Consider the following 26541-nt stretch of genomic DNA (forward strand, 5'->3'; position numbering starts at 1 on the left):
TCCGCCCCGGGACCCAAGGTCCCCCCGGGGCCAGAACCGGCTGCAGCCGCCCCTCGGAGCCGCTCTCGGGCACAGAGCAGCGCGTCCTGGCCAGGCACGGGGAAAGCAGGAACTGCCCATGTCCCCGCTGCTCCGGGTACCTCGGCCACTCTTCAGCCTCTTCCCTGCCCTATGGGTACGGGACGGCGACTGAGGGGGAGCCTCCCGTGACCCTTCGTCCCTCCATCCCTCCTTCCAAACTCTTTCTCCACGACCGTGGCAGGACAGACAGACGTTCCTTCTACAGCCCTGCTGGCATCAGGAGCCCCCACAGACTCATAACGGAGCCACTGCCAGGGGATCCCACCCTGCAGAGGAGGTGCAGGGACCCTGGCTGAGCACATGCTGCCAGCACTGGGGCCATTCCTCATTGTGGTGAGGGGTCCGAGGCCAGGGAGCAGCTGGAGACGGAGCTGTGGCTGCCGCTGTAGCCGAGGTCCCACTGTGCTGGCTGCAAGCATGGGGCTGGGTGGCTGGCAGCTGTGGGTTGCTGGAAGGAGTCGGTGGTATCCCAATGCTTTCCCCATGAGATGACCTACAATGAGGCCAGCAAATGCTTTATTAGCAAGGATAGCACTTTCTTCAGTCCTCGGGCAGCAGAATTGGGTCTGCCTTGCTGTGCCCCGTGCAAGCTTGATCCAAAGCAGCTCCTGGGTGCCGAGAACCAGCCCCAGCCTCCCAGCCTGGGTCCACACCGGAATGGAGAGCTGGGCAGCCCCACCCACAGGACTGGCACACTACCGTGCTGTGCCCCAGGACCACCACCCCACACTTGTAGGTTGGGAGCTCTGCACAGCCCAGGGATGCCGTGCATGGCTGCAGGGAGCTCAGCCAGCAAGAGTGAAGGTCCCCAGTGCCCGTATCTCCCAAAAGGGCAGAAGTGCTTCTCTCTTGCCAAAAAGCCCACAGCCTGGTGCACTGCACACATCCCAGGAGCACCTCGCTCACCCCCAGGCCACGCTCCCACATCCCTGCCCAGCCCGAGAAGCTCCACACTCCCGATCCCTCCAGCAATCCTGTGTAGGATGGGGCCCCATGGTGCTGCCCCATGCCTGCCCCTGATGCTCGCTCAGAGGAGACGTCCCAGGAGCTGCATGCCAGGGGAGCTGGGACAGGGCAAGGGCAGCACGATGAAGCCCAGCTTGCTGTAGAAGCTCAGCTGCTGGTGGTCTGCAGCACTGACTTGGCAAAACACTCCCCGTGAGCCTGGGAGGAGAGAGGAGAGCTCAGACCATGGTCTGGATCCCTTGTGTCACCTTGTGCAAGCTCATGGTGCTGGGGGCAGAGCCAGGAGCCCCAGTGAGGGCTGCCCCGGTTCTGAAGTGGGCAGGGAGCAGTGAGGATGTGGTTGGGGTGGGTCAGGGGTGCCTCAGCCCCACCAGCACGGAGCTCACCGTTGGCTCTGAGGGCGCTCAGCAGGCTTACAGCCAGGCTGCGGCTGGCACCCACGTCTTGCACCCGCGGGGCCGTGTCCAGCTGCACCAGGGAGGGGAAGCGTCGCAGCACGGGCAGCGGTACAGCCACCGGCTTCGTGTGGAAGAAGAGCAGTGCTTCTTCCAAGACACCCTGCAGGCGATACACAGTGAGGGAACCCTCCCTCCCCAACTCCATCCCAGCACCACAGTCACACCCTCACCTGTCCCAGGATCCCCAGCTCCCGGGGGTACCTGCGCTGCATGGCCGGCAGCCAGCTGCTGTCGCGCTCTCGCAGGAATCGTTCAGCACAGAGCGCTCCAGCTGCATAGCCACAGGGGCCGCCCTCATCCTCCAGCACGAAGGTGTACTCAGGGCTGAGGCTCAGGAAGCTGCCCAGCACCCTGCCAGACAGAGCAGGGCACCGCTGAGCTGGGGCTGAGCCCAGCACGGAGGGAGCACAGAGCTGCCTGCTGTCTCCACTCCTGGGATGCAGCACCCAGCACCCCGCCCAACCCACTGAGGCCCTAATGATGCCCTCTGCCAGTGTAAACACTGCAGCCCCCACAGGGACCAGTGGGACCAGAGCATCTCTATCCCCATGGCAGCTACCAGGTCCCCACTGGATACACCCTCTCTGCCCCACATCTGACACCACAGTCCCACAGTGGCCATGGCACAGGCAGAGTTGCTCCCTGCAGGGATGAGAGGAGGGCCCTGGCTGGCTGCTTCCATGCTGCCTGCGCATACATCCAGGGTGTCCCCATGGATCAGGTCTCACCTATCACCCAGTAGGTCAGGGTGGGCCGCCAGGACCTCCACAGTGCTGGGCTCACCGTCCAGACCCTCCTGGAACATTTGGTACAGCTTTCCCTGGAAGAGCCCAACCCAGCTCAGTCCCAATCCTGCCCCGCTGCTCCCCTTCAGCTTCCGCTGCTCTGCCACAGCGGAATGCACACTGCCACAGTGCGATGCACTCACAGCTGCCTGAAATGTCCCCAAAGGGGAACACGACCAGAGCCACAGCCCTCAGCACCAGGGGAGGTGGGTGCTGCAGTGCCCGGGGTGCTGGCGCTGAGCGACGCGATGCATGCAGCCATTGTGTGCTGCGTCCTGCTGCCACAGCACTGTGTGCTTTAAAATGAGCCATTGCCATTCCAGTCAGGCACCTCCTCGCAGCAGCTCCTGAGAAAATGCTGCTCAGCCCAGCCCAGAGCATGCTCAGAGAAGCTGAACAGCAGCAAAACATGCTCTCCATGGAGCATGTGCGAAGGGGAACCCTCTCATAAATTCCTGCCTTGGTCACATTAGAGCTCGCAGGGTCAGCACAAAAGACATCCTGGTGAGAACATGATTTTCTCAGAGGAAGGCTCAGGGAGCAACAGGGGCAGAGAAAGGCACTCCTCAGCTCTGCTCTCAGTGCTGACCGAGTTTTTCCCACAAAGTTCCAATGGAAAGATGCATTCAGACGTAATCTGACAACTGGCAATTGAAAACAAGCTCTTGCACTGGGAATTGCTGGCAATCACAGTCTGACATTATAATCTGCTCTCATGTGCCTGCAGCTCCTCCTCTGTTATTTATAAGCACTAAGCCGTGCGTTGCAGGGCACTGTGTTTAGCAGGGATGTGTGTGCTGTGCCCATGATGGTGGATTTGCAGTGTTAGCATTTTTTAGCCTGGCAGGGCAGCAGAGCAGCCAGAGCTGTGTGACCGCTGCAGGCTGCATCCCATGGGACACAGCCCTTAGCAGCAGTTAACCCCACATTGGCCTGATCCAGTGGGTTTGCTTCCCACTGTCATTGTCCTGTGCTGTGACCTCAGCCCCATGGTTGGTATTCAGCATGCACTTTTCTTCTTATGCCATGCAGGGTGTGATGCAGGGTGAGGGGCAGGAGGGGCTGCAGGGTGGCATGTTCCATCTCACCTTGTCCTGGGGCAGCAGCGGGCGCAGGACGTACAGCTGTCGGGATGGGAAGAGCGGAGGTGGATGGCAAAAGAGGTCACAGCTGTTCCCCACGGGCAGCAGTGCCTGGAGGAGGCAATCTGTCAAGGAGCAGTTTGCTCTGCCCCCCACACCTGCCCTAGAGCAGCAGAAGAAAGGTCCCCATGTTTCACTCCAAGCCCCAGTACCAGCACTCAAGCAGCTCTGCCCCTCAAGCATGCAGGAACCCAATGGCAGGGCAGGAACAGTAGCTATGGTCCTGGCTTCCCAAGGGCTCCTCCAGCCCCCAGTATTCAGGGGCATGATCTCACCTGCAGCTCTCCAAAGAGGCCCCCACGGCGCACCCAGGGCTCAGCGTCCTCCCCTGGGAAGAGCGGGGCAGTGATGCTCTGACACCCTGCAGACAGCAGGAGACAGATGTGTGTGTGACACAGCTCCTGGCACAGCCAGAAAGCTGCAGCCCAGGGCAGAACTCAGCACACTGCTTTGCAGCCCAGCCATCAGCATCTGCATGCACACTGTCACACCATTGCTGCTTCCCCATGGATGCAGCTCATCACACAGCCATATTCTACGTCAAAAGTGGAGCTCCTTCAGAGGAATGGAGGCTCCCAAGGTAATGAATAGACATTCAAAATCCGCCCTCATTTCTGTCATTACTGCTCTCAGTGCCCCACAAAATCATACAATTGTTTGGGTTAGAAGGGATCTTAAAAATCATTTAGTCCCAACCGCTGCCATTGGCTGGGACATCTTTTGTTAGGTCATGCTGCCAAAATCCCCATCCAATAGAGCACCCACAGCTTTTCTTGTTCCAGGTCTCACCACCCTCATGGTAAAGACTTTCTTCCATGCATCCCTCCTACCAAAGAGGCGGTCCTGGGATAAAAAAGGCTGAGAAACTGTCCTAGTAATAGACATTCCCTCTAAATCACAACAGACAGCAAAGTGCTGCTGCAATGTGTGCCCCCTCCCTGATGCATGATGCTGCTTCCCTCCAGGCTGCTTCACTTCAGTTCCCCTTCTGTGGCTGTTCCCTCCTGACCAGGTCAGGAGCCATCTGCAGGGATGGTGCTCCAGAGCTAACAGCAGCTCACAAACCACTGAGCTGGGAGTTATGCCATGGTGTACTTCTCAGAGGCAAAGGAATTGCACCAGACGACTGCTCCCTGCTGATGGCTGTGGGTGCAGGGCAGGGGCTCAGACACCCTCGTGGTGAGGTGGGTGCACAGCACCGGGACATTATTGGGTCCCTTGTTGCAGAGATGCAGGACTGGGATGCTGAGGGCAATGATCTCACTGTCTTGCAGAGAGCCCATAGCCCACATCTGGCTTCAGAACAGAGAGCCTTCATCCTCAGCTAGGCAGGGCAGACCCTCACGAGCCTTGTACCAATGGTGTTCTGAGCCCACTGCCCTCTCCCCAGCAGCCACGCTCTCAGCACATAAGGATGTGCAAAGTACCAGCCTTCCCAGGCCCTTCACACCTGCAGGCAGCATGTGGGGAAGGGCAGCCCTATGGTGAGGACCCGAGGGCAGCAGCCCTTTGAGGGGAAAGGAGGGAGAAAAAGACACCGCCATACTTACAGCCAAAGCAGCTTCCCCAGGTGCCCTTGTGGTCAGGGTCACACAGGAGGCGGCCATCTGCAAGGGAGGAGCACAGGGCATGGGATGCACATGGGGGTCAAAGGGACTTCTGCTTCCACCAGAGACCCTGGCATCTTGGCATCTTGGCCAGACCTCAGGACCGCTGGGAGGGCTCCCAGACGCTTTCACCAGGTGTGGGTAAATGGCCCAGGGTGAAGAACTGTCCCCCAGTGTGCCCTCATTCACGTACCCAACCACAGCACAAAGGCACTGGCAGCCAGCAGCAGGTTGCGGATGTCCCACAGGTAGGGGTGCAGGTCGTAGAGCAGCACCTGCCCTGCACTGCAGACGAAGCGGCTGTGCAGGCAGCACGTCTGGGCACAGAGCTGCTGGAAGGAGCGGGCCCGGCTGCGCCACTCTGCAACCTGCAGACGGGGCAGGTGTCAGAGCAGCTGCAATGGGCACTGTGCCCATGTGCCACAGCAGCGCCCACAGCAGCCTTACCACACAGGAGTTTGGTGATCCGCTGGGGACTCCCACGCTGGGACTGTTGGCCCGCAGCCACTGAAGGTCTTCCAAGAGATGCTGCGCCTGTGGCCCATGATGGTAGGGCAGGTAGAAGAGCTCCACCAGCATCCGCGCCTCCTCCATGGTCAGTGGGGCACTGGAGTCCAACCTGGCCTCCTCTGACATCAGTGGCACAGAGAGGATAGGGCTTACGGCAGTCCCGTTAGTGAGCAGTGCTGTGGGGACAGGGCTGGTGGCCCCATCAACAAGCTGTGAGATGGGGCCAGGGCTGGGGTCAGCCCTAGACCCTGAGGGTATCTGGAGCGCATCAGCAGTGCTGGCCCCAGGCTGGGGACTGCCAGAAGGGCTGCTGCCCCTTTCCCTGACATCACTGCTGTCCAGGGGAGTGCTTTGGCAGGTGCTGGCCCCTCTGCTGCAGCACGTTGGTGTCCCCAGGCTGTGGAGGGTCTCATCAGCCACAGGAACTCCTGCCGACCCATCACTCCCTGCTGTGATGGGCAGAGCAGAGGAGGGCTCACAGCTCATTCTGCTACCTGAAGTGAGCCAGTCCTGATCCTCTGCAGGGCTCCGTGGGCCACCGGTGGAGGTCCTGCTCCCATTGCCCTCTTCAGGCACTGAGGTTGCCTCCCTCTTTCTGTTCCCTGGTGTCACGTCACAGGGCTCAGGTTCATGCTGGTCTGCCCCACTGGGAGCAGTGTCACAAGGCTTCGGGCCAAGCAGGGCCTCCTGCCCTCCTGCTGTGCCAGGATGCAGCCCTGCTTCTTCCTCACAGCCAGTGCTGGATTGCAGTGGAGTCCTTCCTCCTAGCAAGAGAGCAAAGGGGCGGCCCCACTGGCACCTGCACCAGGATGGCTGTGCGGAGAACAGCCCTGGGGCAGCTGTGCTGGGAGCTCAGAGCAGTGCTGGCACCGGCCAGGGTCTGCCCAGACCATGGGCTCTGAATTGTTGAGGACTTCACAGCTGGGAAGGCTTTGCAGAGGCAAATAGTGCAAAGCAACAAACTTGCACCACACTTAACCCCCACCTCCAGAGCTCTGTCGTGGTTCCTAGCCTTCTACTGAGCCCACAGTTTGAGGAAACAGGAATGTGGAAAGCAGGAAGCATGCTTTGCTCTCCATCTTTGCAGCAAATGCTGCATCATCCTCCTTCAGGCAGCTGGGCACTACCCAGAGCTGTTTACAGCCCAAAGCTGTTCTTGAACCATGCTGTGGGGTCACAGACCTCATGCACATTTCCTGCACATGGTCACCCTGTCATGCTGCCCCCAGACCTCAGACACCTCTCCCCATCAATCTTCTCCCCCAGCACACCGTCTTCTCTCAGCATCTATTTCTCCACGTGCTCTCTCATAATGCAGACAGGGACATTACTACATCTGCTGGTAGTACCTCCTGGTCCTCACCATCCTGCATCCCATGGGCTTGCTCGCTTCTGGAGCAGAAGAGTGAGCTCAGCACATAACTACCCATGGAAGAAGCTTCAAACTCTTCTATCTCACCTTTCAGCTACAAATCTCTCCTTTTCCCAGTGCTACTCACACAGAGATTCCTCCAAGCAGACCCTGACCACAGGACAACCCCTCTGCAGCTCCCTCAGCCCACAGAGCTCCCAGCAGAACTGGTCCATGCTCGGGGCTGAAGGATGCTGCACGGTACCAGTTCACCTACCTGCCTCCAGCACCTGCTGCTTTATCTCAGCCACCCAGTCGAGCAGTGCCAGCTCCAGAGCCTCCTGAGGGCTGTAACCTTCCTGCAGGCCCTGGCCATCCCTCGGCTCTGCTGAAGCCTCTGTTCCTAAAGAACAGTGCTCATCACCTTGGGCAGTCTCACACGGTGCTTTACCAAGCTAACCCACGTGACACCAGTGAAGGGCAGCTCCCCCCCAGGTGGGGACCCCGTGTCCAGAATGAATGTGGAGGGTCACCTCTCCCAGGCTGGTGGGCAGGGGGGCTGCTGGGCGATGGCAAAGCAGGGCAGAGTCATCCTGGGTCCTATCCCGTGCACACAACCTCACTGTGGCCGTGGCGCCCCGTGCACGGAGCGTCCCAGGGCATGGGGCCACGTACCTGTGCTGTCGGTGTGGGCACAGCCCCACAGCTCACTGCGGAACCAACTGCCCAGAGTGTGGATGGGGATGAAGTTGGCCTGGAGCTCGCAGTTGGGGTTGAGGAGCAGCCCACTGAGCCGGGGCACGAGGTCAGGGGCACGGCCCGTGTAGGGGCCCAGGAAAACACGTCGGCAGTCGTAGTCATTGGCAAAGAGGTTGTCCCAGATGAGGAGGCGATGCTGCAGGACGTGCTCCACCTCCTCCACCAATGCAACCGAGAGCTCCTGGGACACCACCTTTGGGCCTAGAGCATCAAGGCACAAATACGTGTAGGATTAGCAGGCAGTGCACTTCTCCATGCACAGCACCAATGTGTGTGTGCATATCTGAGCAACAAGTGCAGAGCTGCGTGCACCCATCGAGACGAGCAGGGCACCCACCTGTCCAGATGACCCCAATCTCTGGGAGCAGCTCCCGGCCGAGGGTCTGCAGGTAACGGGACTGAGCGGGGCTGGGGGAGCAGAGTGAGCTGCAGTACTCTGCAGAGACAGCAGACAGCGGTTGCAGCAGGCAGGGATGTGGAGAGGAGCTGGGCAGGGGAGGTGGCACTGCCCCTCACAGCCTACTGCCATCCGCCCCACTGCCTGCTCCTGTCCCCACCCTGAGGTCTCCCCAGCTGTCCCAAAACATGGTGGAGCCCACAGGCTGCCAGGACAATCAGCCTGCAGGGGGAAGAAGTGCTGGGAGCAACGTAGTGAGCACACTGGGGCTGCCAAGCACCCATAGCTGGGGGGGTACCTGTGGGGCAGAAGAGGAAGGTGGGAGGCAGGCCCAGCTCCCGGTACGCCTCATTGGCCACAGAGGCCTGGGCCTGGGCCAGGGAGGGGAAGACGTCTCTGTCAGCGCTGCACATGCAGGGATCGATGTCATCGAAAAGCAGCGCGAATGCACCGCAGCCCAGGGCAGCCACCTGCGGGCACAGGACAGGCGCTAGGAGGGCGGCAGCAGGAGGATGTGGGCAGCCGGCTGAGCTCCAGGCCGGGACGGCAGAGCACTGCAGCACCCCAACAGATGATGCCACATCTCTGTGACACCCGGTGGGATGGGGCTGCTCCCTCTCTGCAGCTCCTGCAGAGCCGCCTGCAGGCATTGCAGCACCCCAGCTCCCGGCTCTGCTGCTCTGAGCAGACGCTGGGGCTGCATGAGGCACCCGGAGCTGCCCTGGGGTCAGGAGGAGCTCACGGCCCCACACAGATGTTTGGTGTGGGCATGGGGCCTCACATGAGCATCTGTAACCCTTGCCAGGAGCAGTGGGGTAAAGGAATGGCCCACGGTACCTGCCTGAGTTTTTGCTGCAGCAGGAGCCTGTCCCCAGCACTTGAGAACACGATGTCCTGGCCAGCAGAAATGGCGAAAATGAACTCCACATCGTGCTCCTGGGCAGCTTTGATGAGAGACTGCATCTGGGCTGGGGACGGAGCAGAGGGATGCAGTAAGATCTTGAAGGCACAGGAAGGGCAGAGGGGAGGCTGCAGCCTCAAGGATCAGAGGGAAAGAAGAGCTCTGGGGAGGTGGTGCCCAGGTCCTGAGACACAGAGGACCCTCCCTAAGAGTCTGTGTGTCCCAGCACTGCAGCATGTTGCCAGCAATCCACATGGGAGCTCTGTAGCTGCTGGGGTCCCCGGGGAGAACCCGTGATGGGGAAGATCTGGGGCTCCTATACCGCACAGGATTCTGTCAGGGAGAGTGTAGCTGCAGCCTGAGCCTGGCTGAGATGCAGAGCAATGGGACCGGAATGACTGCAGCCCCCCACACCGGGGCCCAGCAGAGCCACTACCTGCCTCATGCTGTGTGTAAGGCTCTCGCCAGAGCAGCCGGTGCTTCAGCTCGTCTTTGGGTGCGTACATGTAGCAGTTCAGTCCCCACCGCTTCAGCCTGCAGCGAGGAAAAGGCGTCACCCGCGGCTGCAGACAGGATCTTTGCAAGGCAGTCTGCAGGCAGGTGTGCCAGCCCTCTCCTCACTGTGCCTGCAGGTTCCCAATCTCTGCTCGCAGCCCCCACTGTGCAGCCACAGCCCATCCTCATCTCTCTGGATGCTGCACTGCAGTTGGAGTTGAAGGAGTGCAGGTTGGAGCTAAATCAGGGCCTGCCAGTTTTGGGAGATGAGGCTACGCTGTCATAAGGCTCTGCCTGGCCTCAAAAAGCACAGCTCTGCCCAGAATATGTACAGCAATCCAACATTCACTGGAGATCATCAGAACAGGACTGACACTTCCCTGGGCAATTCTTTCGGCACTCCTGTATGAAAGCCATCTGATTTATTCATTTGTTCTATTTATCCTCCCAAGTGGACGATGTTTTACATTTTCCTACAGTGAACAGACTGTCATGGACTGCATGACACAACCACCTCATCTTTTTTCTTCCCAGAAAAGGAAAGCAGAGGCGAACACTCTGCTCGCATATGGGAACACATGAACACACACACCGATTTGACTGGGCTACCACCAATGCTCATCCCTAACATCATTTAAAACAGATCTCTTGCTTTCCTTTATCTCAGCCGCAGGCTTTCCAAGTTTTTCTAAGTTCCATTTTTCTGTGTTCACATCTCCCAACGCTCGGAGCACGTCTCCCAGTCTGAGCACAGCACCAGCGCTGTCGCCGGCGCCCAGCGATCACTCACAGCCCCCGGACCCTCCGCTCCAGCCACCAGCAGCACGCAGCTCCCGCACCGCGCCGAGCGCTCCGCCCGCGGCACCCCGCGCAGCCCCCCGAGCCCGGCTCGGCGCCTCCGGCAGCCGCGGTGCCGCAGAGCCACAGCGCCACCTGGTGGGCACGGCCGGCACCCGCCAGCTCCCGTCAGCTCCGCCCGCCGCCCACCCACCCCGCGGTCACCGCACCTCGGCTCGGGGCAGGGCAGGGGCTTTTCCCCTTGACTGGCCCTGGGAGCAGCGGGGACTGTCAAGCGCCATTGGATTCCACCTTGTCTACCTTTCTAGTGACTGCAGAGAGCAAAATTCATAGAATCATAGAATCACAGAATGGCCTGGGTTGCAAAGGCCCACAGTGCTCATCCAGTTCCAACCCCCTGCTGTGTGCAGGTCGCCAACCAGCAGCCCAGGCTGCCCAGAGCCACATCCAGCCTGGCCTTGAATGCCTGCAGGGATGGGGCATCCACAGCCTGCTTGGGCAACCTGTTCCAGTGCCTCACCACCCTCTGAGTGAAAAACTTCCTCCTCATATCCAACCTAAACCTTCCCTGTCTCAGTTTAAAACCAATTCAGGATACTTGCCATCTGAAGAGCAGTTTCCTCTGTTCCATGGACCATGGCCTCCCATAGAAACCTGTGAAAGGGCAAAGCAGGTAAAAAGAGGGGCGATAAAAGGTGCTCTCTCTGCCTTTAAACACTGCAGCAACTCCAACTACAGCTGAAATGCACTGATGCAGCTCTCTCCACAGTTGGAGGATGCACACCTTGCAATCAGGCAGGACTTGGAGGTGCATCGTGGTTTAACCCAGCAGGCAGCCATGCACCACACAGCAAAGGGATGGGGAGAGAACTGGGGGAAAAAAAATAAAAAATAGAAGTAAAAATTGTGGATTGAGATAAAGGTAGTATATGAGACAGAGAAGGAAGAGGGAATGATAAAATAATAAAAACAAAACAATACACAAAACAAGTGATGCACAATGCAATTGCTCACCACCCACTAATGGACAGTCCCCCCCCCCCCCCCCCCCCCCGTCATCCACCCCCCGGGCAGCACAGCCATCCCCAGTCAACCCCTCCAGTCCTACAGTACAGCACAACGCCACACGGTGCAGAACATCCCTTTGGCAGGTGGGATGTGTCCTGGCTGTGCCTGCTCCCAGCTGCCTATGCTCCCCAGCCCCTCACTGAGAGTCCTTAACTCAGTGTGCACGCTGATAAAAAACAACACTGGTGCATTATCAGCATTATCCTCATCCTAAATCCAGAGCACAGCACCATGCCTGCTATCAGGAAGAAAATTAACTCCATCCCAGCTGAGCCCAGGACGAGGCAGCATCGCCGCCAGTGGCTGTGATCAGGAACACACAGTCTGTGGGGATGCCCGTGATGGCACAGACCATTTGACAGAGACTTTGTGTGGCTTCCACTGGAAAACACCATCCCCACAACATTGTAAAGGGAAAGTCCAGACAAAGAAAACACATCATGGAGCAGCCCTGAGGGGTCAGGACAGGACAGGAATGCTCACCAGTGAGCCAGGGCATTGCCCTTCCAATGGCTCATACAACAGAACTGAATGCAGGAAATATAGATCTGCTGTCAGCAAGTTCCATGGTGTTTCTGAGCATTTCTACTTCTGCCTCTTGCAGGTTTGGGAGGCTGCTGGGCACCAGAGTGTGACAGGAGTGGAGGCTGCAGCAGCACACAGCCTGCCCTGTGCCCGCCCTGCCCTGCCCTGCCCTGCCCAGCAGTGGGTGCAGCGAGGGGGCACTGCTGGTCCTGCAGCACCTCTCCCCATTGGGACCACTGTCAGGGATAGGGCCTTCCTACTGCTGCTTGTAGGAAGATCTGGGAGGTACAGAGCTGTTTGCAAAGCCAGTGGATAAAAAAAAAAAACAACAGAGGGGAGCAAGTTCACCTGGGAACAATGGGAGAACAGGCAGAAACATGCATTGAAGAGATGCAGATTTGATTGCTTCTTAAAGAGGAAGTTAAGGGAAACACTTAAATATTCAAGCTGAAATCTAGCAAGAAATGGCATTTCAGCCATACAGTTCAGTCTCAGAATCACTGAATCACGGAACGGTTGAGGTTGGAAACGGACCTCTGGACATCATCTGGTTCAATCTCTGCTCAAATAAAGCACCTACACCTACCTGCTCAGGTATGAAGCCTCACAGACAATACATTATGTCTTGAACAGTGATGGCAATTAGCCATTACGGCAGCTTCCTAGTGTCAGATGGGCTCAGTATCACAGGCAGCTTTTAAATTAGTCAAGTACTTTCTAGCAGACAAGAACAAGAATAGGGATTGAGAGAAGTGAATGCATCTGTTGTGCACAAGGGCAGACTGTAAGGATTCTGCTCGTGCAGCAGAAAGGATTGGCTCTGTGTGCTGCCACGAGGCCGGTGCTGCCCTGAGGTGTGCACTGCCTGTCAGGGACCCCACATCCCTGCTGCCCCACTGCAGCCAGCACAAAGCATGGGCAGCCTGCTGGGCTGCACTGCAGCATGCACTGAGCGCTGCTGTTTGCCAGTGGATCTTTCACCAGCTTGAACATCTACATACCTGCTCCATTGTTTTTGAAGTAATATAGATTTGCTTTGCTAGCCATACCCTGTGCATGGGGCCAAATCTAGTCACCCAAAGATCCCGGCAAGTATTTCCTCTGAAGAATGTATTTCCATGAAAAAGAGATTTTCTGTTACCCAACCCATGGGAAGCCCTGCTCAGCCCACAGCTTAGGAGGCCCTGGGGGTCTGCACAGCCTTTGCACTGTGAGCTGATATTGCCTCACAGACATGACATTCCTTTCTTACACATGCCATGCCAGCAGCAGCACAGCTGAAAACTTTCCAAGAGTATTCTGCCCAGAAAAAAAAAAGATTAAATGCACCAACAAAAACCTGTTGGCTCCTGTGGCAGCATCTCCATAGGAAGGATGCTCGTGCCCCACTCTTTTAGGGACAGGTGAGCAGTGATGAGTGTTGCAGTGTGTTTGCCCCTTGGCTCTCCCGTGGTCCAGACGATGACAGCAGTACCCAGTCAGCACCACTATTTACCATCCTCTGGGCCATCAGTGAATGCTGGAGATGAGGGAAAGCAAAGTCCCAAGGCTGCAGCCATTCTCCACCACTCTGTGCCAGATTTGCAGATTTGGTCACCCAGCCACAAGGCTGCCTGTGCCCTCTGGCTGCCTCCAGCACAGTCCAGGTGTCAGAAGGAAGCAGGGCTCTGTGTAGGACACACTGTCCCTGCTCTGGGCTGGCCCACCCAGCAGTGCCTAGCTCAGCACTCTGCCTGCAGCACAAGCGCTCCCCACCAGTGTCAGTGCTACTGCAGGGTGAGGGATGCTCTTCCTCCACTTTCTAGAAATCTCCTCCTTCTCCTGGTGCAGCTCTGTTGACAGCATCTCTGTCCTTCTCTTTCCCAGGTCAGCTTTCCTACACTGACTATTCTTGTCTGACTCATATTCCTCCTTGCTATCAGCTTCTCCATTCCTACACTTTTTATTTGATTTGTGTCTATTTGTAGTGTTTTTGTCCCAGGCAAGGCAGCAGGCAGTGAGCTGCAGTGTGGTGATGCGCTGCCAGGAAAGGAGGAGATGCTTCTGACCAGCAGGTGCCAGGCATCATCCAGCTGCAGAGGTACGGAGCTGCATGCAGGAACAGCAGCTGAGGGGGGGCAGAGCTCCGCGGAACTGCCACAAGAGCAGCACTCCCTGGCAGCTCCAGGCGCAGCGCTGTGCTGCAGGCAGGGAGGCAGGAGAAGCACGCCCCAGGGTTTGGGCCCCGTGCCTAGAGAAGAGAAAGAGCCACCGCGGTGTGCTGGAGCCAGAGCAGAGCATCCCTGTGCCACACCGTGATGCTGGGAGGGGGCTGCGCTGGGGATCCGAGAGACGCATCCGTGCTCTGTGAGAGAGCTGGGGACCTTCACCAGGGGCTGCCGGTCCCACGCCTTCGGGCGCAGAGTGCCGTGCGGGGCTGGGGCTGCCTCCCCCGTTCCCGGGATACCGGCCTCGGAGAGCTCGGCTCACAGCGGCCCTTCCCGGCCGCAGCGCGCTCCTGGTGGGCCGGGACAACCCCTGCAGCGCCCCGGCGAGGCACCGGCCCCGTGGGGACCGGCAGGACCTACCTTCCACCACGCCGCAGAGGAAACGCGGCCGCCCGGCCATGACCGCGCAGGAACGGCCCTGCGGTGGTGGGGCGGACGGAGGGGTGCGGGGAGGGATGAGGCGGAGCGGGGAGGGTACGAGGGTGCGCGGAAGGATGCGGGGAGGGATGGAGAGGAGAGCCGACGGACAGAGAGGAACCGAGGGGGGCGCGGACGGACCCGCGCAGCGACACCGCGTGCCCGCTCCGCACAGACGCGGCCGCCGCAGCGCAGGGCGCGTCCCCGGCAGGTGGGGCCGCGGAGGGGCCGGGCGCGGGGCGGGGACCTCGCGCAGCCCGCGGGCAGAGCGGCCCGGCGGCTTCGGGCGGCCGCGGGCGGTCCCAGGGGAGGAGCGGTCCGAGCCCCCGCCGTGCGAGGCGCCGCCGCAGCTCCGCCGCCCCGCGCCGCTTCCCTCGTGCGGTGCGGGCTGCGATGCCTCCTCCGCCCACCGCGCCCGCGGAGATCGGACTGTTACGCCTTGCACGTGATTCACCTGCCCGCAAACATCAGGCCTTTGTCACACTGCTCTGGGCTGCTGACGCAGGTTTGGCTCGTGATGCTCTCCGTCCCACAGGTTCTGGTTTGCAGAAGTGCTGCCACGTCAGTACTTCCCTGGCCTGCAGCTGCACGGACGCTGGTACCTGTGTGCGTGTAGAACCTTGTGTTTGTCATCACTGTGCTACTCTGCTCTATTTCTGGCTGCTTTTCCTGTTTGTCAGACTAATAGTGAGGCAGATCTGTGTCCTGCAGCCTCTCTGAGCCACATGACTTAGTTACTTGGAAGCACGCATGTGGCTTTGTTACTGTGGTCCATTTGTGTGTGGGGGACGAAGCTAGGAGAAGCATTGGTGCACTTCTGCAGACACGCAGACACTGCTGAGGGCCTTCCTAGCAGTGGGGAGCAGCTATCACCACCGGTAGTGCTTCCATTTAACCCGCCTGCATGGCTTTGCATAGGAAAAATGGGTGTCAGAGGCCAGCAGAGCCAGGGTCTGTGGCATCTCCCTTTTGCCCTTGCAGGTTCAGGCAGGTGATGCTGTCTGGGCCATCTGAGGAGTGAGGAGCCTGCAAGTGACTGACTGGCCACAGCCTGGTCAGAGTGCACTGTGGGCCACCAAAGTATGCTCAAAGCTCAGTGACATGGCATGCAGGCAGCTGCAGAATGCAAGGAGCGCTCAAAACATTTGAAGATTCAGGCCCTGGGACAGGCATGTTGCTGCTCATAACCAGAATGCTCATCAATAAAATCTGCATCAGGGCAGACAATTATACTGCAGGAAAGCCAGCTCAGTGCTGCCAGGCTGGGTTATTTGAGCAAGAAGCAACTACCGGGGCTGGCTGGACACAGGCCATGCTTGCTCAACTTCTGCACAAACCTGTGCTGCAGGAACGGGCTGGGCTCCAGGTTGGCCCCTAGGCTGGGCGGACTGTGGTGGCCAGGCACAGCTCCGGGCTGGGAGCTTCTTTTCCCAGGTAACAGCAATAGGACAAGAAGTGATGGCCCTAAGTTGCACCAGGGGAGGTTCGGGTTTGGACCTGGGTGTCTTGGAGGGCTTCTCCAACCTCAGTGATTCTGTGATTGTATGACTTTATACTGCAGGGCTGCTCTCCGGGCTCTGTCGGGTGTGTGATCTGCCGGCTGCATTCCCGCAGCCCCGGCCCGGCTCTGTTAGGGATGGTGCTGCTCCCAGTCCGGCCCCTCGCACCCTCAGCATCCAGAGAGGCTGCTGGCGGGATCAGCCACGGGGACGCAGCAGGTGAAGGCGCAGGCAGCAGCCACGGCGGAGCATCGGCCCGAAGGCCCTCGTGGAGCCCCACAGAGCCGGCGCTCTGCAAGCACCGACACGCACACACACGCATACACACACATACGTACACACACACGTACACACACACACACACACGTACACACACACACGTACACACACACGACCTCTCTCGCACACGCCCACCCACGCACACGCGGTCCACGCGCACTGCGCCTCTCGCCCCCCCGCGCGTCCCCGACACGTGCGCGCCCCGCCCCGCCCCGCCCCTCTGCCCGGGAGCGGCGGCGGAAGCGCTGCGAGCGGCGGCGCGGGATGGAGCCGCCGGCCAAGGAGGGGCTGCTGTTCGTGCAGCACAGCAACAAGTTCGGCGCCAAGGTGGGCTCCGCGCGGGGCCGGGCCGTGGGGTGGGAGGGGTCCGGGCCCGGACGGTCTCCGGGCCGTTGGTCGAGCCGAGCGTTCTGCGAGCGCTGCCAGGCGATGGGGGCCGCCGATTGCTCTGCAGGGTGGCGGCCGCGCTCGGCGACGGGACGGGGCGGGACGGGGCGGCCCCGCGCTGACTCGGTGCCTTGCAGCGGTGGAAGCGGGGCTGGTTCGCGCTGTTCCCGGCCAGCCAGCACGGCGTCGCCCGCCTGGAGTTCTTCGATTGCAAAGAGGCGGCGGGTCCGGCCGGGCGGTTGGGTACGCGGCGCCTGGACAAGACGGTGGTGCGCCTGGCGGACTGCACCAGCGTCACCCCCGCGCCCTCCGAGAGCGGCCCCCGGGCCGGCACCGCCGCCTTCCGCCTGGAGACCAGCGGCCGCAGCTACCTCCTGGCGGCCGAGCAGCAGCAGAGCGAGGAGTGGGTGGCCAAGCTGTGCGAGATCGCCTTCCCGGTGAGCTGGGCGGGGTCGGGGTCTTCGCGTCTCGGCGTCGCGGTGCCGAGGGCGCGGCCGTTCCGGAGGTGCTCCTCGAAACGGCTCCGGTCTCAGCAGCTGCCCGGGTTGGGCTCGTGGGACCGCGGGGCTGCTCAGCACGCTGTCCCCAGGGGTTCCTGCCTGTGTCCTGCGCTCTGTGACATCCGCTTTGCTGCTGTGCTGCTGCACGGAGCCCTGCTCGCCCCCTGCAGACACCTGGGGAGGGCTGGGTGAGAGCTGGAGGTGTTTCCGCTGGACCCAACTGGCTTTGCCTTTCTTGCAGAGGCAGAAGCGGAACCCTGGGCATGGTGTGGTACCCGGCTCTGGGACCCGTCAGGCTACTGGGAAGCACCAGCAGCTCTGGGAACAGGGCAGCCCCTCACCGAGTCTAGGAGTCACTCCCCGGTGCCATCGTCCGTGCTGGCCCATGGCATGACCTTCCAGCTTCCCTGCCCTTCCCCGGGCTGGCTGTCAGCTGTGTATTGCATCCTTGTGAAGGCAGTTCACAGGGCAGTGGTGGCCTGTGCATGTGGGCATCCATGTGGCTCCATGAGGGTGGTCCCTGCCAGCCTGGTCCCCAGTGTGCCCTGTGCTCCTTTTGGGGTGGGAGGGTTCTTCACTGTTGGGCAGTGCTCGCTAGACTCAGGCTATGGATGCAAGGCTGGGCTTCTCTGCAGGGCCTCCCTGCAGCTGTCAGTGACTGGCCCAGCTCAGAGGCACTGGTATGGCACTGGGAGTCATTCCATGTCTGTGGCCCTGTGACTTGCAGACAGTGTTGCAACCTTTGTCCTAGGTTGGGCTCCTGGTGCTCAGCTGGGAGCCCACCACCCACCTTCAGTATGGTGGGAGCAGTATTAAGACAGGGAGCGCTTGCTTGGAGCAGTGCTGTGCTAACATCTTTGTTCACCTGGTAGCTGCTAGTTGCAAGGTTAGGGTCCAGAAGCTGGTCAGCAGCTTAAGGATGATTTTGGCAAGGTGCTGTGAGATCAAGGGGCTGTACTGAAGGCCTTCCTTGGAGCACAAGGCGTAGGAGCTGCTGCATATGGTCTCTGCAAGAAAGTGAAGGTGCTTGGTAGCAATTTCTGCTCATCTGCTTGGAGAGTGAGATTTTGTGTTCTGTTAATTGCTGTCCAGAAGGTGAGCAGCTTGGGAATGGGCTGGGGAGATGATCTGAGTTCAGGATGGGATTTCTTTCAAGGTCTTACAGCTGAGTTGGGGCAATCCCAAGCACAGGTACATGTTGGACAGAGAATGACTTGAGAGCAGCTCTGAGGATGAGTTGATGAAAGAAAGACTCAGTGTGAGCTGGCAGCGTGTCCTTGCAGCCCAGAAGGCCTGCTGTATCCTGGGTTGCATCTAGAGAACTGTGAGCAGCAGGTTGAGGGAGGTGATTCTGTCCAACTGCTGTGCTCTTGTGAGACCTGGAGTACTGCATCCAGTCCTGGAGCCTCCAGCACAAAAAGGACGCAGAGCTGTTGGAGCTCTGGTATGAGCTCCAGAGGAGGGCTGCAAAGATAATCAGAGGGCTGGAGCACCTCTCCTGCAGGGCCAGGGTGAGGGAGCTGAGGGTTTTCAGCCTGGAGAAGAGGAAACCAGATAGCGGCCTTCCAGGACCTCAAGGGGACTACAGGAAAGATGGGGAGTGGCTTTTTGTGAGAGCAGGTAGTGACAGGATGAGGGGAAATGACTTTTTAAACTTAAAGAGGGGGTAGATTTAGACTAGGTAATAAGAAGAAATTATTTCCTGTGAGGGTGGTGAGATACAGGAACAGGTTGCCCACTGAGGTTGTGAACATTCCCACCCTGGAGGCATTCCAGGCCAGGTGAATGGGGCTGTGAGCAACCTGGCCCAGTGGGAGGTGTCCCTGCATATAGCACGGGGTTGGAACTACAGGATCTTAAAGGTCTCTTCCAACCCAAACCATCCTGATTTTTTTTCTTTTGAAGATGAGGAAAGGCACAGTCCAACAAAGCCCTCAGAGGTTCTTGGCTGCCTGATTCCAGGTTGAGCTCTGCTGAGTTGGATACTTCAGGAGAGCAGAAGCTGCTGCTGTCAGCGCTTGGACTTTGGGTTTAAGCAGTGTGCATCCTGTTTAGAAGCCAGAGAGAATCTGTTGGCCTTGTTTGGGCCTTACTTCTTGCAGGGAAGCTCATGTGACTAGTTTTAAACTGAAACTGCAGCAGCTTGCCTTCTGCAAGATGTGCCGCAACCCCGGCCACGTGACCCTGGGAAAGTTTCCTGCTTGGTCTGAGCTTGGACCCTCATGCAGGAGCACAAAATCTGCTGGAAGGGCTGTTGCAGAACATCAGTGGGCCCCTGGTATGCATGGGGCTGCCCCAGAGGAGGGTCCCTGGGGGCACTGAAGGCGCGTCTGCCACACTGGTCCTCGGGGGACTCTGCTGTGGAGATGTGGCCTCTGGCAGAGTGCTTGTGTTGCACTTTCAGTTCTGCATGTACTAAAAGTAGAAGTGCTCGCTTCCCTCTGCGGCCTATGCACTAATCCTGGCACTGTCTTCCTGGCTGTGCAGAAGCAGGACATGGGCTGCTGTAGCTGGGTTGTGGCATCTGCTCCCTCTCCTGTTTGTGTAACTAGGAGAGCAGCCGGGCCTGTGCTCTGCTTTGGGTGCTGATATCAGCCATGCTGGAGCACGTCTGTGTGGCAGTGGGGCTGCTTTTGGCCTCCACAGCATGCACCTGTGTGCCAAGCCTGAGCTGGCCCAGTGATCAAGTGGGCAGTGCTGCCATGAGCACAGGGGTCCCACGGGGGGGCTGTGTCAATGCTGTCTTTGCTCAAGGGAGGGTCTGGAGGGAGGCCTGCTGGAAGGGGTGGGAGAAATTCTTATTTGAAAGAGTGGTCAGGCGTTGGGACAGGGAAGTGGTGGGGTCATGTCCCTGGAGGTGTTCAAGAACTGTGGAGATGAGGCATTGTGGGACATGGTCAATGGGCACAGTGGAAATGAGTTGGGGTTGAGCTTGATGATCTTAGAGGGGTTTTTTATTCTCTGTGGTTGTGTGATCTGCTTCCTGTCCCATGCACTGGGTTGAGAGCCATGCTAGGGTTTCCACGCAGCCCCTCCTACCCAGTCCTGTCTCTTTCTGTCCCTGTCACTCTGGGTGGGTATGGTCTGTGGCGCTGGGTGGGAGGGGGCTTGGCTGAGCTGTGCTGGGCTGGGTGGGCCCCTTGCGGAGGGCAGTGGGGCCTGGGGGAAATAGGGCAGGGGACAGTGACTGCAAGGTGTCCTTGCAACGTGGTGCAGGCAGAGGGGCTGGCACTGATCCTCTCTCTCTCATCAGAGGAATGGCCCCAGAAATGCTGCTGTGGCACTCCAGTGTTGTGGAGAGGGCAGCGGGGAGGCACCAGTCCTGGAGATGGCCGTGAACTCTATCTACTATTCGAGAGATGAAGGTGGGGTCTACTGCTGCCCTTACTGGGCTCCTACAGGCAGTACTGAGAGCAGGGGGTGGGATTTCTTTGCCTCCCTTGAGCGCTCCTATTCCTGCAGTGAATGCCTTCTGGGTGACAGTGCAGCGGACTGAGGCTGCGGAGCGGTGCGAGCTGCGCGGTTCCTACGTGCTCAAGGCTGAACGTGACAGCCTCATCCTGAAGGACCCACGGACCAGTGAGATCCTCTACGTCTGGCCCTACCGGCTACTCCGGAGATACGGCCGGGACAAGGTGGGTGTGCGGATGGGCAGCCACGGGAGCTGCTTGTGTCCCTGGCTGCTGTGTCGTTGGTGCTGTGGGCCCTGCCAAGTGCTGCAGCTGCTGCAGCCCTCAGTGACCACAGCAGCATCTCTGGGGCATCTGTGACCCTTGGTCTGTCCCCAGTCCTCAGTGATGTCACTGTGCAAAAGTGTGAGCTGTGATGTTCCCACCTCTCTGGGGGGCCTAGCTGCACAGCCCTGCTCCAAGTGGTCCTTTCCCAACTCCCACTGAGGCCATCACAGCCACTGCCTACCCTTGTTCTCTCTCTCTGCACTCCAAACCCATGCTGCTGGGGAACTCTGCGCTCTGATGGCTCCCAACGTGTATTCATTCCTCTTGGAGGCAGTACTTGGAGCAGAATGGGCTGTTTGAGACACCTGTTCTGCTCTAGATATGTTCATCTTTTGGGGCACACTGCTGTGAGCCTGACTGACTGTGTGGGCCTGTGCTTCCCCCGTGTCCTGCAGCAGTGGGTTCCCCATCTATCCTGCTGCTACACAGACTGCAAGCTGTACCTGCTATGCTGGGGAGGGTGAAAGTGGCCTCCCTGGGGCTGTTTATAGAAGTGATGCTGTCAGCTGCAGCTTGCCAGCAGCATGTTCTGTGACACTTCACCAAAACAGAATCAGAAGCTAAGCTGTTCTCAGGATGGCAGTGCCAGAGGCAGGAGCAGTGCTGAGTCACTGGAGGAGCAGGTGGCTGCACTCCTGGGTCCCCTGGTGGGGGGTGAGTTGGCTGTGCTTGTACTTAGCATGGCTGACCCACACCAACAAGTCTGTCCTCAAAGGCTCTTACGGGAACCACAGACAGCTGCTACATGCCAGACAACACCAGAAAGACTTTTGGTCTCTCCTGGGTTCAGGGACCGAGGTTCAAGAAGGATCTGTGCATTTGCTGGTGGGAACTTATGCATGAGTGTGCTCAGCCTGAGAAATACAGCCTTAGTCAAGGCTTCTCTTTACTGTTAATGACATAAAGTACTTTGATGCTTACAAGACAAATGCTTTGCTTGCTGTTGGTAACCAAACTACTGTTTCTGGCCTTTCTCCCATGGAAAGTTGCATTCCTCTCTTGGATTCCTTATCTTCTTGCTTCCCTTCTGCCTGACTGATGCTGACTTACCTGAGATACCCACAGCATTTTCTGCTGCTGAACTGTTTCCTTCTTGCCCACTCAGTTCCCAGTGCGTGCTCTGGTGCCAGTTGTTGAACGTGCTGACAGAGCTCAGGGAAGAGGACAGCCTTCAGCAGGGCCTGCAGCTCTGGCCTTGGGCAACTGCAGCACTGTCCCCTCAGCTGTGTGTGCCTCATTTCACAGATGTTCCAGCCTGATAGGCAGTCCTGCCTCTGCCTGGGTGCTGTGCAGCCACTGAGCGAAGCACAACCTCAGTGCTCACAGCAGGGTGCTCAGCTGTGCAGGCCCAGCGCCGCAGCCATGTGTGCATCAGGGGAGCATGGCCTGCATGGCTCTGGGTGTTGCTGAGCAGGACGTGACTCCTGGCTTCTCTTGCAGGTGATGTTCTCCTTTGAAGCTGGCAGGCGCTGTGATTCTGGGCCAGGGAATTTCACCTTTGAGACCAAGCAGGGCAATGAGATCTTCCGCTTGGTGGAAGCCTCCATCCGGGAACAGAAAGCTCAGGTGGAGGAGAACCAGCAGAGCTGTGACTCGTTAGAATCTGACAGCCCCAGTGTGGTGCTGATCCACCAGGCCCTGGCTGACACGCTGAGCCTGGAGCAGCCCGCAGAAGGGGATGATGCTGCAGCACCCAAGGCAGGCCTGGCACCCCGGCCTTCTGCTGCAGCAGAGGAGAGAGATGCTATATCACTGTTGAAGACACGGATGCTGCCAGAGCCACCTGTGCTGCAGGCCAAGCCCCCCATCAGCAGCACCCCTCCACGCTCCCCTCTGCCCAAGGCACCACGGGCCGTCCTGCCAGACAAGGATCCCTCCAGCCTCTACTCAGAGCCTCTGGACTCCTTGAAGAGCTTCCGACCCAGGCTGGACCCGCTATACGCAGACCCCATTGACAGCAAGGCCACGGGGGCTGCGGATGGGGTGAAGCTCCGGGTGCCATTCCCTACCTGTGAGCAGCTGCGTGCCGAGGGCTGCGGCCCGCTGCGGAAGGAGCACATCTACGACGAGCCCGAGGGCTGTGCGCCCCGCGTGCTGCCCGCCGCTGCCAGCATCTACGACGAGGCTCGGCCCATAGGTGAGGCCTGGCGCACGCAGGGCCACGATGGCAAGAGTGGCTATGAGTACCCCTACAGCCCCAGTACTGATGACTATTCAGTTCCTGCCTTCAAGGCCAAGGGCCCCAAGCCAGTGCCTGCTCCCAAGCCTCCGGCAACGTTCATCTCCAAATGTGCCGAAAGAAGTGAGGACCCTGGCAGGCGGCGAGGGAACCTTGCTACTGAGAAGGCGGCCGTCAAACCTGGCCTGAACAGCAGCAACAACAACAACACGGAGCTGCTGTACTGCCGGGTGATGAAGCCCCAGCTTGGGCAGAGGAAGGAACAGTGTGTGGATGAGTGTAGCTTGTCTCCTGTCTATGAGGACCTAGGAGAGATATAACGTGCTGCTGCTCTGCACCTGCCTGGGTGCTTTGGGGCCCAAACTCAACAAGGAGTGGCACAGGCGGCTGTACTCCATGGCCCGGCATGGGGCTGCGGCTGTGTGGGATGGGGCAGAGCCCCTCCTATTCGTCAGCTCTGAGGGGCTTTGTCTCCTTGGGGCTGTCCCACACTCCCAGGGTCAGAGTGCACTGGTGCCAGTGCTGCTCAGCTCCAGAGCCAGCCTCACTGACACCTGGTGGGGCAGGAGGGTAGGCTCTGCACTGCGCCTGCTGCTTTGACTCCAGAGGCTCTGGCTGTGCTATGCCTTCTTCTCTGGGCGAGCCATGGGGCTCAGATGCTCACTGCAGTGCCTGGGGGGCTGCTTGCCATCAGTCTCCAAAAGTATTTTTATACAAAATTATTTTGATATTAAAATTTGTATGTCTTATGATGAAGTGTTTGCATGTGGCATGTTAGGCACGTAGCTGGGGAGATGCTGGTGCAGTGTTGTGGTGTGTGATGCCCTGTAGAGCAGTGCTCACGCTGTCTGTGCCAGAGCTGCCGAGCTAAGAGGAAACCTTAGAAACAATGGGTGGCAGCTCCAGCAGTAGCTGGGATGCTCTGATACGGAGGGACTGAGAGATGTGAGAATCAGCCCCACTGAGGCTTTAGTGTGCTAGTCAGGATGAGACATGTTGGGATGACCTGAAAAAGTGTGGGACTCTCTTGGTCAGGGCCAGGCTCAAGGTCTATGCTGGAGCTCAGTGGCTGTTGATCAGTCACGGGTTCTCTGCTTAACCTGGTGCATTCCTCTGCTGATTCCCCTTTTATCCTCATGTGCTTTTGGAAGGCTGAGGATGGCCCAGTCTGAGTCCCACTGACTTTGATGGCAAATACTGTGATTGCGCTGTTTACGAGGTGAAAGGTTTGGCTATGATTTCTGTGTGCCTTGGGCAGAAACCTGCACAGAGGAAAAAAAAACATTGGTCTTTTGTTGTTGGTAATGGTTGTGAGAGATTTTGTCTCCTCTGTGTGGGGCTATGCCAGGCACCTTGGTGCCGTCTGTCCCTCAGTCTGTCTTGTGTTGCTGATGGCTTCTGCAGGTTCACCAGCCTGCTGATGGAGATGGAAACAGAAGTCTAATATTCTTGTGCAGAGGACTAAGCATGAATTCAGTAGCCCAAGCTCACACTCAGAGAGCCATAAGCTGGTAGCAACATGTGCAGGGCTGTGTTCACATTCCCAAACTGGTGAGATGGAAGTGAGCAGTGGGGGTTCTGACAGGGTGTGTGATGTCTGGGTTGCAGGAGGAGCTTCTGTAAAAGTGCAGCAGTAACTTGAACCAATTTGTTGTTGTCTTGTGCTGCATACTCTTCTCTGCTGGGGTTTTGCTGCAGTAAACTGGAGAAACACCTCAGAGGTGTTTTGGGAACCAGAGAGAGGCTGATACCGTTCCTGCCCAGGACAGGTGTGTGCCTGCTCCCTGTGCAAAGCTGTGGGGTGACCCCACGCAGGTGCTTCAAGTCGTAGAAATTCTCTTCTCAGGGAGGAGTTCTGGGTATTGCACTGAGGGGCACCTGCCCATAATCCTTCTTTGTGACTCCAGTGTAAGGCTCTAAAACTTGGGTGATGAAGTGCAGCCTCCAAGGAGCTGAGTTCTGGGCTCCACCTTACAGACTGTGGTGGGTGCTTGCACATCTGCATCACTGCAGTTACTGTGTCTGAGGATATTGAGTGTGTCTGACCCAGCTTTCACTATAGAGAATGCCAGTGAAGAAGGAAAGTGCTTCAGCGTCTGTGCTAGATTCAGTGCTCTCCCTGTAGCCCTGCACTGCACCTGGATGGGATATTTGCTCTTTTTGCTTCAACAGTGACATCTTCTCTCCGTTAACTGGCCTAAAACTAAAAGGTAAGCACACAAGGCAACATTTGTCTTCTGCATTTGTCCTGCTTTCTTTACAGGCATTGCCACGAGTCAGCAGTACATGCAGCACAGAAAGCTCTTGCTGATCTGGAGAGCAATTTTTTTTCTGGCTCACTGTTGTAGACCAGGCTTGCCATCTCCCTCAGGCTGCTGCTCTGTGCTCCAACTTTACTCCTTTCCGGAAGCAGGCTAGGGTGCCATAGGTGCTTTGAGAGATCATAAGAAATAAGGCAATACAGAGTGAGCTTTTGGCTGGTCATAGCCTTCCTGTAGCCAAAGTTGCAGTGAATTCTAGGAGCAGATGACCTTGCTGAATTTTTGTCTGGATTAGGTTTATTTGGTCTGCCTTCTTTTGTTTCCTGTTATTTCCACGTGTTGAACAGTGAAGCAGCTGGGTGAAGCTCACAGGTAGCCCTGGCACATCACAGTAATTGTGCCATGACTGAATGTAGTCTGCATACTTGAAGAACAGCATCCTGGCATCTTCTGCCTTGTCTAGGTGCTAGGAGCCAGACTGCGTGGTGCACAAAATGTCATTTAGATATCAGGCTTCCTTGTATGTGGGCAGCCTATGAGCCTTCCTGTTCTCTTTTGCTAAAAGCCCAAACTCCAGCTGAGAAATGTTACTAAGTACAGCAGGTCTAGCAGCCACGGCTGAGATGAAGCAGCATTCTTGGTCTCTGTAGGCCAGTTGGCAGTTTTTATCAGGAGAAAAATACTTGGGAACTGCCAAAGCCCAGCCATATTCTTCCCCTTTGTACCACCTTTTTCTGTTTCTCGTTCTGGAAAACACGTCCTTTTATAACCACTTCCTCCTCCCATACGGGCTCCTAGCATGGTGCAGGTGTGCGACAGCTGTTCTGCCAGGTTATTTTTTCCCATACTGGCATTAGGGAGAGCACTCAAAAACACACTGGCTGTAGGGTTATTACCCTGCTTCACACCAGTGACCAGGCGAAAGGCTCTTCAGAAGGAACCCCCAAACACTCCGAGAGTTGTGATTTCTTTCCCCTTATAGTCCCTTCTCCCTCTTTGCGAGTTTCTTCTTCATCAGCCTCCTTTTGTTCACAGTAAACCATCAGCTGCTGTTGATGTACCCTTTCCTACTGATAGAATTGCCCGAGTAATTTCTATATGGGTCATCAGATCAGATAAGGAGGGAGGGGATTATTTTATCTGCTTGATTTTTCATATTATCTAGTTAGCATGCTGGATGTGAAACCATTTTTGTGTGCATGTGCTGCTAGGGATGTCTACCTTTTCCTCCA

At 57.9% G+C, this 26541-nt stretch overlaps 2 protein-coding genes across 11 annotated transcripts; one reads left to right on the forward strand and one right to left on the reverse strand.

The window, feature by feature from the left end:
- Positions 1–65: 65 nt before the first annotated feature.
- On the reverse strand, positions 66–14717 carry LOC116226056 (protein O-GlcNAcase-like). Of its 10 annotated transcripts, XM_090140033.1 has the most exons (18): positions 14411–14716; positions 11035–11120; positions 10853–10904; positions 9394–9491; positions 8894–9024; positions 8355–8526; positions 7997–8095; positions 7576–7860; positions 7178–7303; positions 5487–6313; positions 5233–5407; positions 4983–5039; positions 3708–3793; positions 3379–3483; positions 2234–2325; positions 1676–1856; positions 1434–1605; positions 66–1245 (listed from the first exon to the last, which is right to left on the reverse strand). In XM_090140033.1, exons 3-18 carry the CDS (start codon positions 10879–10881, stop codon positions 1109–1111), a joined length of 2772 nt encoding a protein of 923 aa, XP_089996159.1. In that variant the 5' UTR covers positions 10882–10904; positions 11035–11120; positions 14411–14716; the 3' UTR covers positions 66–1108. The 10 variants fall into 10 exon arrangements, with proteins under 10 accessions (XP_089996159.1, XP_089996158.1, XP_089996160.1 ...); XM_090140032.1 differs by lacking the exon at positions 11035–11120; XM_090140036.1 differs by lacking the exon at positions 11035–11120 and having other exon boundaries at positions 1109–1245; positions 1707–1856.
- A 39-nt stretch (positions 14718–14756) lies between these two features.
- On the forward strand, positions 14757–23805 carry DOK1 (docking protein 1). Its single transcript, XM_031588047.2, has 5 exons — positions 14757–16572; positions 16770–17069; positions 20386–20497; positions 20595–20767; positions 22310–23805. Exons 1-5 carry the CDS (start codon positions 16510–16512, stop codon positions 23366–23368), a joined length of 1707 nt encoding a protein of 568 aa, XP_031443907.2. The 5' UTR covers positions 14757–16509; the 3' UTR covers positions 23369–23805.
- Positions 23806–26541: the final 2736 nt, after the last annotated feature.

Source organism: Phasianus colchicus, chromosome 4 (assembly GCF_987193195.1).
Source record: "Phasianus colchicus chromosome 4, bPhaCol1.hap1.1, whole genome shotgun sequence".
In the NCBI taxonomy this organism is placed as follows: domain Eukaryota; kingdom Metazoa; phylum Chordata; class Aves; order Galliformes; family Phasianidae; genus Phasianus; species Phasianus colchicus.